This window comes from Rhipicephalus microplus, chromosome 6, assembly GCF_043290135.1.
Source record: "Rhipicephalus microplus isolate Deutch F79 chromosome 6, USDA_Rmic, whole genome shotgun sequence".
Lineage (NCBI taxonomy): Eukaryota > Metazoa > Arthropoda > Arachnida > Ixodida > Ixodidae > Rhipicephalus > Rhipicephalus microplus.
Window position 1 is genome coordinate 66816389 of NC_134705.1, and position 18288 is coordinate 66834676.

General features: G+C 42.9%; 1 protein-coding gene across 9 annotated transcripts in view; it reads left to right on the forward strand.

The window, feature by feature from the left end:
* The window catches only part of LOC142764790 (uncharacterized), a 318584-nt gene that overhangs the window by 190514 nt on the left and 109782 nt on the right, over positions 1-18288 (forward strand). For 6 of the 9 annotated variants that reach the window (XM_075865312.1, XM_075865316.1, XM_075865317.1 and 3 more), the window contains one exon: positions 5967-6008. The exons of the other annotated variants lie outside the window; for them this stretch is intronic. In XM_075865312.1, coding sequence (XP_075721427.1) covers positions 5967-6008 — 42 coding nt within the window. The remainder of the gene's footprint in view (positions 1-5966; positions 6009-18288) is intronic. 9 annotated transcript variants of the gene reach the window in all.

Genomic DNA, 18288 nt, shown 5'->3' on the forward strand with positions numbered 1-18288 from the left:
ACAGAGTGAAAATACACAAAAATTAACTTGATTGCAATAGTTAGATATTGCTTAGCTACGAGTCAAATCAACTGGAAAAGACGGCACGAACCCAAAAGCTGGTGGGATGAGCAAGTTAAAAGAGTCCTTGTAAGACGTCAGGAAGTCTCCAGGGAAAACAGGTATGCTAAAAAAGGAGTGAACCAGAAGATGATGTCAAAATTCATTGGGATAACTTTTTGAGTCGCGGAAAAAAAGGACCCGATCTGATCAGTGAAGAGATTAGAAGAAAGGGGGGCTTAAACGGGAAAATATAGTTGAAGAAATGATAGGAAGGCAGCTGCAATGTTTCGGAACAATCTCTACTCTCTGAGTATTAGGACAAGCGTGGAACAGAGGTTGAAAACTAGAGTTCAATTAGTAAGGCTAAATGAGCATGAGGGAAAGGATTGTATAAAAACAATGATAAAAAATTTTAGCACGAGGAAAGTGCTGCATGCGCCATACGAGATTAGGGTGCACTAATTAAGCACAGTGGCTTCACTGAGCCAACAAGAGTGGAAAAGGGCAGAGAACAGGGCTCCTAATAGCACTTCAACAGGCGCTGACGGCATCCCAGTTCTGCTAATAAAGAAACTAGCACCAAACTATAATCAAACATTAAGAAAAGCAGCAAGCAGAACAACAAATAATGGTGAAGCCTCCATTAGGTAAAAACTAAGCAGAATGAGCATGATCTATAAATAAAAGGGGAACAAAGCTGAAATAAACAACAACCGTTCTATAACAGTGACATCAGTAGTTTACAGGATGGCGAGCAGATAGTCAAGGAAAGGGTACAGACATGGGTGGAAACTCAAGGGGTGCTGGGAGAGCAACAAAGTGGGTTCCGTAAACAAAGGAGGTTAGAGGATAAGTTTTTTTCATTGATGCAGCGTAGTCAAATGGCTAAAAAAGAACAGAACCCTCTATGGCTGGCATCGCTACAAAAAAAAACTAATCTTCTAAATGATATCTATATAAGTAAGAGGGCACTTATAAAATGAGAAGAACAGGTATCCGAACCTATAGAAATACAACGCTGGCTTTCACAGGGGTCTCCCTTGTCACCTTTGTTATTTGTGCTGTATCTACAGGAACTAGGAGCCACATTAAAGGGGAGTCGACTCGGCTTCAACCCCGCTTTTGCCAAGCAACGAAAACGCGTTGAACAGTTATTTCCACCATTAATGTATGCAGATAATATAGTATATTAGCCGACAACGAAGAATTCGTGCAGAGATTGATAGACATCTGTGGCAATGAGGCAGATGATTTTGAATGGTAACGAAGAGAGTGAGCATAAGATACAAGAAATCACTCTAGAAGTAGTGGATAGTTACAAATATTTGGGCGTATGGATGAATAACAGGGCCGAATACCTAAGGGACCACGAAAGATCCGCAATTAATAAGGGTAGCAGGAATGCAGCTGCAAAGAAAAATGGAGCACTGTGGAACTACGATGGGTATGACGTTGTGACAGGTATTTGGAAAGGTGTGATGGTCCCGGGTTTGACGTTCGATAATTTGGTCTTGTGCATAAGATTGGTGGTTCAATCAAGATTGGAAATGGAACAACGTGGCATAGGTAGCCGTGCTTTGGAACCACACAGAAACACCACAAATCAGAGGGTACAGGGTGACATGCCATGGACTTCGTTCGAGTGCAGGAAAGCTAGCAGCAAGATTGAAATTGAGGAGCAACTGAGAAGAGCGTTGGGCTAGGAAAGATTTCTACTACTCGTACAGGCTGTTTCACACGCAGGAGAAATGTTGAAGAGTGTGGCATTGTCATGCGGCCAGCAATTCAACAACGCACCCTGAGCTGATCGCTTGCGCGCATATTATTCTGGAGTGGAGTTTTCAAACACGCCTCCTGCTACAGTGGCTCTTGCTTGCCGCATTGCTGGCCAGCGTGCAGATATCATTGGTAGTGCAGGAACTGGACCGATGATTTGCACTAAACGTTGTGTGACGTCCACCTATGAGCCTTTATTCGAAATAACATGGCGCCACAAGCAGAATTCGACAGCTTACTTGTTTGCTCTCTCGAAACGCCGTGGCGCTGTGTGCATTCATGAATATTCTTTCACTGTGTGGACCCCGCACTAAGATAGGGCGAGGAATCATCACACGACAATCAGCACGCAATGTAAGCTGTCTTGATTTGACATAGATTGAAAAACACTAACTCGTAAGAGCTGTAGTACTGCACCAGCTTGACACAATAAAACATATGGGAATGAATTCAGGAATGTCTAGAGGAGGACAGAGCCTGAACGTGTCTCAGAGAGACAACATTTGATTGCCAAAAGACTCGCTAACTGGCTACAAAATGCAGCGTAGTTTTTACAACGAAGTTTAATAATGTTAAGTCGCTATTTTTCTGGCATATGAAACATGTTAAACTAGGCAAATAACACAGTGTGTGCTCTTCAGACCATAAAAAATACAAAAAAACGTGCGACGTATAAGCTTCTGTTTTATTGACCTCAATCTGGATCTTGTGATGCGCACGCTCCCATTGTTGATTGATTGATTGATATGGGAGGTTTAACGTTCCAAAACCACCGTATGATTACGAGGGACGCCGTAGTGAAGGGCTCCCGAAATTTCGACAACCTGGGGTTTTTTAGAGTGCACCCAAATCTGAGCACACGTGCCTACATCATTTCCGCCTCCGCTGCCATTGTTAACGAACAGGACATGCTGTAGTGGAACACATAATTGACACTATGATTTCACTGCCATCTAGAATGAGCACCATCATCGCCACTTTGAAGACATGAACTTGGAAGCGTCACGAGTGTGTTTTCATGCCGGGATTCAGTCCTTTCTGTTGTGATCAAATATTGTCAAGAATAAGCTCGTTTATGTGGTTGTTCTATTCTAAATCATTTTTGAATTCATTGCTGTAGAGACCACGCGTGGTGCGTGCTCATTATCGTGGTTTTCTAATCCAAGCTTACTGCAACACGCACAAAATTAAGAACATTCGTGAACGCACACAGTGTCATGACGTATCGACACTTGAAACAAGGTATACTATCATATACTGTTTCTAGGGCCCCATTAATATTAATAAAGGCTGATAGGTTGGCGTTGCACAACGCTTAGCGCAGAGATGCGTTGAAGTTTCGGCAAGTCCACACAGAAACATCTGAAAAAACTGCGCGGCTAGACGGGACAAAAAAAGAAAGAATGAGCAAGTTCGTTGTTCTTTGTTTTTTCGTATCACATCTTGCACGCCGTTTTTCTTTTGGAAATGACTAGTGTAGGGTATCAGCCTAGTTCCAGCATTACCAATGATATTGGTGCGCTCGCCGATAATGCGGCACGTGTCCGGCCATAGCGGACGACGCGGATCAACTCCACACCCAAGCGTATGCGCACACGTGAGCTGCTGTTGGAAGACGATTGCAGCACTAGTCACATCCGACATTTCCGACGAGTATGAAACAGCTTGTACATGAAGAACGTTAATACTAAATGGAGGAAGCGAACTCGAAAATCATCAAGCAAGTCTTTAGACAACATCAGAATGCCAAGCCTGAAGGAAACATCGGTTAAGAAGAAGGGGAAGAAAATGGAGAGGGGCGTGTGGAAGATTGCAATACTTACAAAATCATCCCTGTAGACCTACCGAACTTTCAGGCAGGACATTGCAAAAGAAAAGATCGACAATAATTCTCACGCTAGTTCACTGCAGTTCGAGACGAGAACGGAAGTATTGCGGACCAAGGCTATCTAGCCAAATACGAAGGCAAAGAATCGGTATGTAGTGCGAGCGGAAAGGAGGAGGAAACGGCTGAATATTTGATAATGTTCTGTAAAAAACTCTATCCCATAGTCCAAGATAATGACACAAAATTTTTCAAAGCAATGGGGTTTAGGAACAGCGAAGGCAAAATAGATTTTAATTGTGTAGAAGCAACCAGGAGGAGACAAACTGATTAGTGGCCACAATCAAGGTGCGGGTGAAATTCAATCCTTCAAAACATAGTGATAGCACTCAACTTTATGGCCAGGTGGCGTGAGCCATCACCCTATTTACAGGACACAGCCAGATACACCAATTCCTCCATCCATGCGTGCACGATCACACTAAAATCTGTGCATTCGAAGAAAAAATTAAAAAAAGTGCTCAAGGTCACAAGGTGCGCGTAGCGTATCCTCTTGGCCTTGCTCCCTGATTGCTCCCTGTTTAGCTTTCAGCACTTTCTTCGAGGTGAGAGAACGGAGAATGCCATTGTAGCAAGCGAAAAATTTTCGTAAGTCCCCTCGTACTGGGCACATTCTTAAAATTTGGTGGCATTGAATCCATGAAGCAATAAGCTCTTCCAGTGAAATAATTTCATGGTTACTTGAAAAAGTTCATCAGGGCTTCTTTATTACCACATAGAGGGTGCGTATCAAGTTGGGAAACATTTCATGTGGATAATTTTCTCGTGGTTCACAGCATGCTGCGCATTACGCAGAATGAAGCCATCTACAAAAGCTTAACGGACACAAGCCACTATGAAGTTTATTTGTTTCATTGGGCAATTCATACTTGAATCTTCTCCAGTAACACCCTACTATAAAATTATGCACCGAGTGGTTGAAGTATGCACTAAGGATAGAATATTGCTAATGTGTCCACCTCTTATGAGCGAAGCTCAAAAGTTTCCCGCTATTTCCAACGCCAAGTCACATTAAAAGACTCTGCTAAACTAATTGTAGACTGGTACATGTGTTCTATTTGTATGTTTCAAACTTTACAGTTATTTAAACTTAACAAATAAAACTTGCAGTCACCAAAATATGTTACACAATACGCGTACTACAAAGCTTGCATGAGAAAAATCACAGATTTGCCGTAAAGACGAAGCAATGAACTTGATAGCAATAAATTGGAAGTTCACGCGCAGAATTGCGAGCAGATAGAAAAGTTTCCCGCGTTTCTCACGCACAAAGGACGCACAAAACGTACTGACATGTACAGATTAATGCGAATAAAGGTCTCAGCTGTTACTTCGCGGTGTCTTGAAAGCGCACCCTTTTTCCAAACGGAGGCTGTTCAAAGATTGCAGTGACCTTTTGTGCGCCCGGTAACTGCAACGAAATAGTTCCGACAAAACTCAAAGACTACCCAAGACCTACGATTCTCCGCACTGCAAGATAAGCGCGCGCGACCTTGCGTACACCCCTTATTCTCTACGCGGGCCAAAGTACGCGTGAGAGATGACAGCCGCACGCTCACTGCGCCATCTTGCTGATAATGCTGAAAACATGATAGTTCCTCCTCCCCCCTCACAATATACCGCCGAGATGCCCGTCAACAGCGGTAAGTGGTATATGTGAATAGCTTGCCGTTTGATCGATGAAGGAGGTATCTGTCGGTGGCTCAGTGGTTAACGGCTCGCATTCACGACGCGGAGGTCCCACGTTCGGTTCTGCGCGCCAGAGTTTTTTCTGAATTTTTTTTCTTTCTTGTGTTTTATTGTATACAGATACGTATACATATGCGGTGCATGACATTGATGCTGATGGCCATGTCGACGCCGGCAGGGAAATCCAGCTGAGAGTGTCTATATAATTGCGATCGCAATTATAAACAGAGAAAAGTAAACTCTGCAAAACAATTCAGCCAGTGCTCCCGTAACATCATGGAGAAACTTAATAGCATTGCCTTTTGCAGCGCAAGACTGCTAACGAAGGGTATCTAACTAAGCGTTCAGTGGCAAACGAAGACTTGGTACTCTTAATAAAAGGGCGGTGTCCCGTTATGGCACAACCAACGTGCATTTAGATACTGTCGTTCACTAAAAGTGTTATTGCTCTAACAATGCTAATCAAACAACGTACAGCAACTATGCAAGTGCTGCAGATAAACAATATATACAGAAGTGCACTTGCGCACTTAGGCATCTCCAATTACAAATTTTTATGATATAATCTTTCCAGTCTCCGCCACGATCAGGCCCCATTCCTCATCACCCAAGTGGGGTAAGTGTTTCATCCTAAGTTGAAATATGAGTGATGAAAGAACGGTGGTCTTGCATGCTTCTGGTGTAGACTTTTTTTTGTATTTCGTGCGACCCTACAGAACTAATAAAAATCTATATGTAGTAGAATGAAAGCTAGACACTTCTAAATCTTGTAGTTTTCAAGCCGATCAGCTTTTGAGAAGAAGCCAAGTGGTGTGCGCTTTAAGCAATGCTTCCAACTTTGGGTGAACAGCGCGAAGGTTTGCGCAGTCATAGCAGCGCTTAATACGTCCCCTATAATTTTTTTTGGATTCGTAATCTGCTGCTGCCTCAAGAAATATGTATTCTTGTGAAAATTGACAATATGCCATTTTTCACTGCAACTCCATAAACACTGGTTTATAACTATGTATACAGTAGAGTATTTGCGTCTACGTGTATAATGTTTCCAATCGTCATGCTATACCTTTCAGCCACCGCTGCGATCAAGCTCTTTCCTGGCCCAAGTTGGGTTAGTGCTTCCTCCAACACCGGTAAATTGCGAGTTCTATGGATAAAGGTCCTTTGCTTCAATTTTCCTTTTTCCGGCCATGGAAAACTATGCCGGATATCATTTGGCTAGCGGAACACAGAATTGGCATACAATTATTTACACACGATTAGAGGCTTAGTGCTAAGAGACAGATATATAAGCAACCAATACAGGCGCATCAGAACAGATCTGAAAGTTTATGTGAAGCACAGGAAAGGTAGAGCTCAATTATAATTTTTTTAATATTTGCTGCGGAAACCACTTTAGATAAAAAGAAATTGATGACAAGCCAGTGGTCAACGTCTTTGAAGTTTCTAAAACTACAGCAGACTTAATCCTGCGGCGAAGGCCAGAAGGAAGCCACGATAACTGTAGCGAGCAGTCATCATGATGTAGAAAAAGACCTGCCTTGCGAGACAAAATGGTTACTTTTGCTTCAAGTGTTTCGCGGGAAAACACCAGAGGGCTGTTGTTGGGTTCTAAATTCTCACAATCAAAGTGAAGACGGTATGCACTACAATTCTGGAGGGAGTGACCACGAGAGCAAGTATATGCTCATTGTCTGGCTAACACGTCTATTTTATTGCCGTTGAAAAGACTTTTTTTGCGATGCACACGTGTGTACTAATTTCACGACACTTGATCACACACTTGAAAGAAAGCATGCGCACATTATACATGTCTTGTTTTACGAAGAAAATACACATCTGTGGACTAACTAAAGCTGGATAATCGATGATGACAGATTAGAATGATATTTCAAGCACCACATGCCGCAATCCAATGTATTATTTACCAGCATACGCTGTTTTTCTCAAGGGCCACCAGTGCCTCTTAGTTCACTGAAAAATGGGCCACAGCGGATAGTATTTTTTTGTACCTTTTAACGACTTGGGCTGATCTGGTCACGCTTTACAGTGGGTCCTTGTGCATCCCAGTCCTCTCTGAAAGTCTGGGCCTTTTTAGTTTTCTTCGGTGAGATTGAAGGGAAAGGAAAGAATTTGAAGCACTTTTTTTTGTCCCACAGGAGTGTTAATGAAGGACAGCAAAGCCCTAATCTCCACTGTTCCTGTAGTATTAGCACTACTTGTGCGTACTCACCCAATATCTATTTTTTTTCTTTTGCAATCAGTTCTCTTCTCGACCGTGACGCTGTAGCCGGCGTCTTTTGAGGCAGTGGAGGTAATTTCTTGTTTAAACAACCACCACTACCAATGGTGATTACGTGCGCGTGCTCTGTGATTAGAACATGACAACGTTTTAAATAAACCAGCATGTTATGGCAGTCAAATAACGCATAGCACAGGTGGTATACCACCGCAACAAGTGAACTCTGCCCAAAACCTGAGCAAGCATGAGCGTCATATACAACAAAACAAGTAGTGTGAATTCCTTTCAGCAATTAAGAGCAGTCATTAGAGCAGGCAAAATTTGCTTTTGGAGCAGCAACCTCTCTGTTTAGAGCGTGCATGGGCTTCTCATGATACACGCAGAGAAACGAAGTTTAGCTTTAATTTATTTTATTTTTCCGTAAGTCTTTATACTCACTCATACAGAAGCATCGATCCCACAAAATTAGCGCTGAAATAAACAAAAGCAGGATTGTATACAGAAGCGTTCATGAAAAACAGTGAATGGTATTGCACCAACAATTAAGCTACCTTCACTATAAAGTTCTCGCTGCGAGTGCGCACGCAAATTCCTCTCACATGCGTGAGTGAATTTGAGAGGGGTCAAAGCCAGATCAATACATTGTCTTGATAGGAAAGGGGGCACTGCGACTAATGTCCCCCCCCCCTCTTTTCCTAAAGGGGAACCCTGAGCACGTCTATGCATCCCTTCTCAAGCATTCAAAGCTGTTATAGCAGTAAACCCCCATTCTTACATACATGCGTGCCGAGAACGCGGTTAACTTCACACTAAACCTAGTATATGTTAACCACCATGTAGCAATTTGCATCTCTTTACCTGTGTCATCGCCGCTAAAGGAGGAATAAAAACATGTCCACAAGAAATATTGCTCAGCGTGCCCTCCCTAAAGCCATTTTTTTCTGTTCGTAAAACTTCGGAAATGATTGGCACTGTCTGATGGCCGACTGATGGCACGTAGTGGCGCCATGAAGGAGCGTTTTGAAAGTACTTCGGCGACCTGGATACGCAGCGACTGGTACAGTGACAAAGCGGAAATAAGCAGCTGTGCTCAATAAAAGTGCACCGCGATGTGCTACTTAGCGAAAAAAAGACACAACTTTTTTTTAGGTGCGGTACTGTCACACGAAGACGATTGTCTACTGGCTAGTTGCATGCAACGCTTTGCTTACTAGGCCCACACCGTGCCAAAGCAATTGCATTCACTTCGCTTCAGATCGCGTACACATGCGGCAAAAAAAGCTATTTCACTGGCGCAACGATGCGACCTCTCCACCAGTGATGCTTTAGCGGTCCTGATGGCAGACTGAGGTGAACTTGGGTTGTAGGACTATAGAAGAGTGCAGTATGGTTACAATAGCACTACGCTTGCTGTCTCGGTGCCCACAATCCACAATGCTGAAATCTGCAATAACGACCTTCGTTCACTTCTAAAACGTGGTGCTCGCTGAACACGGTCCAGTACAACAGTCGAGGCGGCAGCGATCAGCACCCTGTGCTCTCACAGAGTCGCCAGCCGTTGAAATCGTGTATAAGGCCTAAAGTGGCGCTACGCCAAAAACGTAGGCTTTTTGTCGGTGATGTCATACAGGTGCACTTTTCAGAGGTCGGTACATCGCCATCATTCTTTGCCAGTGGTTACCAGAACAGTATCTGTCGAAATCGCGCGGAAGCGTGAATAATTTTTCGGCTGATTCCGTGTTCTTGCAGTTGCCTAACTGTACGCGAATGCGGAGGTGCAAGTGTACAAGATGGTGACCATCACGTAATATCCGCTTATATGCGGATATTACGTGATTCCTGTTTACAGTATTTTCATTCCAAAATCAACTCTTGGCGTTGCAATGGCGCAAATCAAACAGGAAACACCCCTTCAGTGTAGTATGGCACAGTGATTTCCAGTTGACCCAGGTTGGCGTATTTGGCACAGGTTTGCCACCACCACCACACACATCGTCACTTCAGTCAGGCTGGCTCCTCAGTGTTTCAGAAGTTTAAAGTTACAATACAACAGTTGAAATCTAAGAACAATATGAAATCCTGCTAAGAAAACGTTTTGCTCAGCTACCAAAGCATGTTCAGAAAGCGTCCCAAGAATATTGTAAGTGCATTCATGTTCTAGAAGTGCAGCAGTCACACCTTTATTATGTGTAGCAGGGTTCTTTGGTCTCTAAGGAATATATTGGTGATAATAAACTAATAGGTTCACACACCTGATGCAAAAGGTGGTTTAAAAATTATATTTACATGACACCAAATATCTGGTCCAAATGCTGTATCGAACACTAGGCCTGATCCATGCTGTAGGAAGAAAGGCACCCAGAAACGCGAGATCACACGACGCTGCGGCACTTTTAGTGTGTCACAATGAAGGACAATATTAAAGTTAGAGTATTTGGGAGAGGACGCAACCCAAGGTTGCCGGGCCACTATGTAACGTCCACTGCACCTGCAATTTTTAACGAAGATGCATAGATGAACATTACATCTCTTTTTAAACTGCTTGTGCTAGGACACAAAGTTCGTTGAACGAAGTGTTCTGAGACATCTCCGAAGAGGCTATGTGCCACAAGAAATTTCCGCTAGAGTTGATGATTTCTACTTGACCAGTCACATGAGCAGTTCATTAGGTGTAATAAAAATAGTAAGGACTAAGTTTCTCACGCTTGTTTGAGCGTGCCATCTAAGCAGAATTAGACTCAGTGATGACGTAGTAAAAGACACACGATGTTTATTACAATTCCCAAGGAACTATTACAGTAAACACTTCGGTACAAATTGTACAATGCAAAAAGAGAGAAAGACTAAGCCTGATTAAGAAAATGGTTGACGAGAGTTCAAGGAAGAATTTTCAAAAACCTGACGGCAAGACTGGCGGTTTGATGGACAAAAAGGGTCTGGGCCGTAGGCGGTACAAAGGTACTATGGGCATGCTGACGTCTTAAAGTGCGACGCTTTGGCAACTATGATGTCTGATGTTTTAGGGACGAGGCTCGTTAAGCCGCATGTTTTTTTCTTACCGGTTCGTAACCACCTAGTTGTGTCACTCGCTCATCAGGTGGCGGCAGTGTGTGTGATAGACAGTTGGGCGGACTACGGAGCAGTCAAGCCGCATTGGAGACGCGATGCTCCATGCAATGATTGGCGAGCCCGTCCAGTGCACAGCTTGCGTCGAGACGCGATGCTAGGTGGTACCATGACCATTAGCCGGGCCATGTCAGTCTCTGTGCTGAACAGCTGGCCGCGGAGACGCCTTGCCGAGAAGCAGTAGAACTGGCGGCATTGCCGTACCAGCTGATGGTGTGACGGCAGCACCGTAGACAGGCACGTTTCCAGGTCAAAAGCTTGATCGCTGGCGTCCAATGCTTCGGCCCACTGTCTTCCGTCTGCCGCTGCTTTGGCTCAGCCCCAGCCACAAAATTTCTCGTCCTGTAATCATCACACATGGCCGAATTGTGGCGCACCACCTCTATGGGCATCCCGCCTCGGTGGTTTAGCGGCTGAGGTACTCGGCAGCTAACCCGCAGGTCGCGGGATGGAATCCTAGCTGCGGCGGCTGCATTTTCGATGGAGGCGAAAATGCTGTAGGGCCGTGTGCTCTGATTTGGGTGCACGGTAAAGAACCCCAGGTGGTCGAAATTTCTGAAGTCCTCCACAACGGCATTTCTCATATTGTTGTGATGATTTGGGGACGTTAAACCCCACATATCGATCAGCATATCAACCTCTATGGGCCACCAAATGTCGTCAGCTGATTGGCTGAGTTTAAGAGCATAGCTGGTTTACAAACTCACGTGCTAGCCGCCGCATCATTGTCATCGTTTTTAGGGACGAGGCTCGTTAGGCCATGGATGTGTTTATGCATGTTTTTTGTTACTGGTTCGTAACCACCTAGTTGTATCACTCGCTCAATCAGGTGGCGGTACTGTGTGTGACAGACAGATGGACGGACTGACCAACCGACAGACAGACAGAAATACGGACATACGGACGGACGAACAAACACAGAGATGGACGTTCGTACGGACCGGTAGACAGATGGATGATTGAGAGACGCGCTGATGGAAACGCAGGGATGAACGCACGTGCAGATGAAGCGAAGAACGGACGCATGAACAGACGCAAGGACGAATGGACCACATTGCCTATGACTGCATCGTGCATCAATTGCTTTCCAAATAAGCACACAGATGTATCCATATGCAACCTGTTGTGCTACGAGGGACGTGCATAAACTTTGTGTTTTCCAGCTTCCTACTGCAGCGAATAATTGATTTCTGCGGCTTAACGTCACAACAACTACTGCAGTGAATACAAGAACCTCTCTCACTTCATTTCATGGACCATATAGCCGTAATTATGAAGAGACTTTGCAATCTATCAGCCATGACATTGAAGAAGTGAGAACAAAAACGAACGAAAAACGTAACAACAAACGAATAAGAATGAAATAAACGTTGATTTATATAAAGTGCGGACAGTCTTACATCTATATGATGTTGTAATGGGTTGACTTTTTATGGGAGAGATACGGTTTACCGAAGATAGCCCTGTCTCAAGCTTCGCCCACTTATCAGTTCATTGCGTGAATAGGGCGTGTTTTTTCAGGCGAGCAACTTTGTCAGGCTGTGGGTGGTTCGTTTGTCTGTAGTAGTAGTAGCAATAATAGTCATAGTAAAATGCAGTCACCTCTAGTGTATGAATGGGTCAATGAATGGCGTAATACGTCCTTGGAAATAATTTCACTAGATGGCGTTGGTTTTTTGCATAGTTGTAAACAATACGGTGTCGTATAGTTGACGGACGGATAAGCAGACAGATGAACGCTCGGACAGACAGACAGACACACAGACAGACAGACAGACAGAGAGACAGACAGACAGACACACAGACAGACAGACAGACAGACACACAGACAGACAGACAGACAGACAGACAGACAGACAGACAGACAGACAGACAGACAGACAGACAGACGGAAGCATGGATGGACAGACGGGCGAAAGTACGGACAGAAGAAAGGACGGGCGCGTGGACAGACAGATAACAGAATGATGCACGAACTGATGGAAACACAGATGAATGGACGAAGAGACTGAAGGAAGCAGAAATGAATGAACTGATCGACAGAAGCACGGACGTGCAAATGAATATATGGACGCACCCAAGCAAGAACGGACAGGTGGACGGATGCATAGACGAGCCGACGGAAGTCCGGGTGGACAAATGGACGCAAGCACAAACGGACGGAAGCACAGAAGGACGAACGGATGCTTCGGCCCACTCATCATGATTCACTCTGTGGATATGCTGCAATATTTTTTTCACTCATCACAAAACAGCACTATCGTTGTAGCCCTGATAAGGTGCTTTAGGCACATTCTCTTTTAGCTGACCGATGCTGTGGTCGGTTCCATGTGCCCCTAAACGAGCAACGTTACTGGAGCGCGACGGGCGTTTAAGGGGCGAAGCTCCTTATAGCGGCACCCGTTCGTCCCTCGTAGTCATAGTCGCAGTCGTGGTGTGTAACCAGTCTTACGCTTTGACCTCCAAGGTGGTGCCGGTGCGAGATTTCTCCTGTGCGTTGTTGAACAATAAAAAAATTTGCAGCGTGCTCGTTAACTAAAAGTCAAATTTTTCTGTCTCTCATTCCCCATTAGCAGCCATTGGCATGTTCCAGTAGAAGACGTTAGTAGAAGTAGAAGTGTTAAAATTCCCAGTAGCAGCCATTGCTTACCTCCAAGGTAAACAATGGCTGCTACTGAGAATTTTGGAGAAATTCATCTATGTTCTGCATGCTGTGAGTGCGCAAATATTTGTGTTTTTTTTTCAGGACAAGTTTTGTAGGCTCAACACAAAGTAAAACTAGTTTTTGCGCACATCTACATATCTAAGCGAACTTAGGGTTCACAGAATTATTACGATGTACTATAAAAAATATGTTTCCCCTGATAGAGTCATTTTGTGAAATGAGTGCAGTCGCTCTGGCTTGCTCTTGTTTGTCATGAGCAAAAAAAAAAACAAATTGAGCTGGGGTCCAGTAGAACAAAGCCCTACATGAAATAAAAGAACTCAGTATGCAGCAAACACAGGCACAAAAAGCACATGACATGTTCATTGAGCTAACTGTGGCACTGAAATTGCGAGCACGGGGCAGGCAGAACATACACAAATCGGTCCTGTATTCGTCATGCGAAGTGCTGCGCTGAACTTTATGAACTTGTTACACCAACATTTATTTATTTATTTATTTATTTAAACATACTGACAATCCCTTGTCGGGATTTTCGCAGAAAGGACATCGGGAAAACACACAATAAAAGCACACAATAAAAACATCCGTAAGTTATACATTGTTTAGGATACGCGTTACATTGATGCTACCAAGTTCTCACAATTTCTAACAATCAAATTCAAACAAATTCTAACCAAATTCTAACAACAAAGTTCTAACAGTAATTGTACTATATCCAAATGATTACAGTGTGAAAGAGTCAAAATAACACAGTCTAAAACAATGTATTTTGCAAAGATGACCACAATAGCGCAATATTAGGGTTCCAAACGCAAATGTTCTTCAACAAGACGTGAAAAAATATTTAAAGAATTGCTGCTAGTAATCATAGCTGCTAAGCTGTTCCATTCCCTTATTGATGCTGGGAAGAATGAGTGTTTGAAACATTCCGTACGTAATGCGTATTCTTGTAGCATTTCGGGGTGCTTCTTACGGGTGGGTCGTGATTGTTGAAGTGTACCTGGAGGCATCGATGTTGGTTTGCTTATGGCGTAGCTGGTACATGAATCGTAGGCGTGCTAGTCTTGTTAGTTTTTGCAGCGTTAGCATGCCCGCTTCTTCGAGCATTTCAGTTGGTGAGTCTGTTTGCCTAAACTTGTTAAAAATAAATCGAACAGCTTTTCTTTGCACGCCTTCTAGCTTCGCAATATGTTTTTTTTGTGTACGGGAACCAAACAATGTTCGCATAATCAAGAACAGATCTCACGTACGTGTTGTAGGCTAACAGTTTAATTTCAGAAGGTGCTAGTCGAAGGCATCGTCTCAGAAAAAAAAGTCGTTTCAGTGCGGTAGCTGTAACGTTAGAAACGTGGGCATCCCATCTCAGATCGCTAGTAAAGGTGAGGCCAAGGTACTTATGATGACTTGTTCTAGGAAGTGGGATACTATTGATGGTATATGAGAACTCTGACCATTCCCTTTTTCTTGTTACTGTCATTATAGCTGATTTTTTAACATTAAGTATCATTTGCCAATCTGAACACCAGTTTGATACTATTTCGAGGGCTTTGTTTAAGGCAAGATGATCTTCTGCAGAGTTTATTTCATGATAAATTATACAATCATCCGCGAAAAGTCTGACGTGGACGGGAATTTGACAGGGTAGGTCATCTAACATGGGCAACACTTTACTCTTACTAAGTTTTTATCACATCCTTGATTTTGCAATTTTTCAAATAGATTTATTTTTGCTGAACCACGCATTACATGCGGTACAGAGGAGTACATGCATTCAATATCACTTTATATCCAAATCCATAGCAAATGAGCAGTTCTTTTTTGGCCAGGTTTAATAATACAATTTTAGTTTTAAGGAAGCAAATAACTCTTGAAGTTAACATTGATGGCTGCCTTACAATTTGGTTATAAGGCAGCTTCCGCCTTATTCACCATGGCACCAGGATTCTTCAAGATGGGCAGGACGTTTTCTTAATTCTTAATTTTCACTCGTTGTACTATACTTTTTTGCAGCTTTGGCCGCAGGTTGTCACTTCCGGCGCAAGTCCGGTCAGTGTTTTCTACTAATGCGAAAGAAAGCATTTATGATGGATAAAAAAACTATTACAAGACTTTGGCTTTGTATACAGTACGAAGAGGATGCAAAACACATGATGGAACAAAAGAATTCTCATAGAACTGTACAGCTTGAAAAAGGTGCTGAATTAGCTTTAGACCCACCGTGGCGGTCTAGTGGCTAAAGTACTCGGCTTCTGACCCGCAGGTCGCCCGATGGAATACGGGCTGCAGCGGCTGCATTTCCGATGAAGGCGCAAACGTTGTAGGCCCGTGTGCTTAGATTTGGGGGCACGTTAAAGAACCCCAGGTGTCGAAATTTCTGGAGCCTTCCACTACGGCGTCTCTCATATACATATGGTGGTTTTGGGACGCTAAACCCCCCACATCAATCATCAATAAATTAGCCTGAAGGAAGAAGAAATGAACACTAGAAGAGAGGTAATAATGTACAAATATGATAGCCTAAAATTTTTTTATTAAATGTAGTTAGTGGTAGCTTTTGCTGTAGCTGTGTTTTTTTACCTTAGCCTTAGTGATATCGACGACCAACTAATCAGCGTACACCCAAGATAAATATTATTGCATATAAGGGTGTTCGATAACTAAACCGCATGCAGTGTTCAGCTGGATTAGACACCGTTCTTGTTGATCGTTTTGACACATTTCAAAATCCGCATTTGTAGAATTATGTTCATTTTTTTCCTTTGTTGACAAGCTCTGTAAGCAATTTTTTATTCGATTTCAGTATAGTCGTCATAAAAAATAGAGATTGGAAATTTAACAAAACGATTTCTGATAGTGCGCTTCTTATCAATTTATTATCTGTGGTAAATCTGTAAGCAAGAAAACTTGGCGTAATTTTATCGCAAACCAACTGCGTAGAATCTTTTTCTGATATCAGTAATATCAATTTGTTGTTAAAATAACTTACCTTACAATTCACGAAGGGTAGAACCAGTACTTTTCTCACTGTATATGTTTCTTGAAGAGCGTACTTGGCAGAGTGAATTGTTACGCGTATCATTTAGAGGTGCCCTCGGTTTCCATTCCGCTGAGACAAGTAATGTGCGTTTATTGTTTTCTAAACACTGCTTGTTTCTTGTATGAAGGGCGTGCGAAAAAAGGTTCAGCATGCAGACAAATTTTAACCTACTGAACAGTTCATTTGAATGTGCATCGGCCATTTAGATGTATGCACGTGATCCAAAATCATGGCCTAGACGAGGACGCAGTAGTGAATGTTGGACATAAATGAAGAACTATAAGTAGTATTTTCTACAAGTGACGGCCGAAGTGCACGTAGTTTTGTCTTTATGGCAGTGGTTTTCGAAATCTGCTCGGGTACAAGGCTGACAGGTGTGTACCAGAGCACATCCTTATGAAAATATACACTCATGTATTATGCACTGTATAACTCCCTAAATGACTGGCTAAAAGTGATTTCATGCGCGATTTCACGTTGAGAGTTTTCTGGTGAGAAAAACACAGCTTTCGATTCAGTGACGAATATATGCTAAAACTTCAGATCACTCCATGCTCCTAAATTTTTTAGGCAGTCGTTAACATCTCACAGGAGAGTTCCGAGGTCTGTGGTGGTAGACGAAAGAGCTACGTCAATTGCCTATATAACGTAATTTGGTGGGGTAAAAACTTTAACAATATTGTGTACGTATAGATTGATTAAGACTGGCCTTAAATTAGCGTCAAGAGGTACTGCTGTGCGTGCTGTTTTTAAAAATGATATTCGATGACCTATTCGCACACACTGTCTGCGCGGCTCCAGGTAGGAAGTCAATAGTGAGAGTGGTATACCTCTTATTCCTTCAGGTCTAGTATTTCCAGTACAGTGTCATCTTTTAGCAAATTGAACGCTTCCAAAAAATTAAGTGTACAGCAACGACCAACTGCTTTTTATCCAACACATGTAAATTTTTTCTTTCTTGATTAAAATAGGCAGTTGGTGGATCTTCGTTTGTGGAAACCGTGCTGACATTTATTCATCAAATCAAACTCCTTTACGAACCTTGAAATGGTAGCGTGCGAAAACTTTTCAAGTCGTTTAGATAACAAAGGGAGTATTTATATGGGACGATAACTGATGAGGTTGTTCTTATCCTTTCCTTCGAAAATAAGGTTGGCTTTTAAAATGATATTTTTTTGTGAAAATGTGGCCGTAAAAAAGCTATGTTAGTAATATGGGCTAGAGCTTATGCGGTTAAGCCTACCCTGTATATTATAGATAACGAAATGTGCGTCTATATAGTCTGTATAGAAATATATTCTATATTCATATAGTCTATATGAAATATAGTCTATATTTAAAAAAATTTAGCTGGAAACTGAAGGTATATATTTGTGAGGGTGCTGCCAGCATGCGAGTTTATATCGTAAATTTCAGGCATTCTCTGCGTCATGAAATGCAAGCCATTAAAAACGACAGCGTAAGGCCCAGCACAGTCACAGCGAAAGCTGAAAGTGCGGCCTGTCAGAACTTTTGCTGAGCACTCATTGGGTAAAACTGCAAACACACTCGCTCGATACCCACGATGGCATTAATAATTATTTTTTTGGTAGTAGGCCGGCATTCGCTATGCTCTTTTTTGTCAATATTTTGAGAATTGTGGTATCCATTAAACACTAACTTGCATTTATTTTATGCCAATCGCTCATGCAGTGGCTGACGACGATGAGGAATTATGCCTAAAGTGGGTATGCGCCACAGTTATTACACATTCAGCCATGTTCGACATAGCTTCTCGTTGTATATTTTGCCTTGCCGGTCACTTCACCCACTAGACGTTTAGTCTC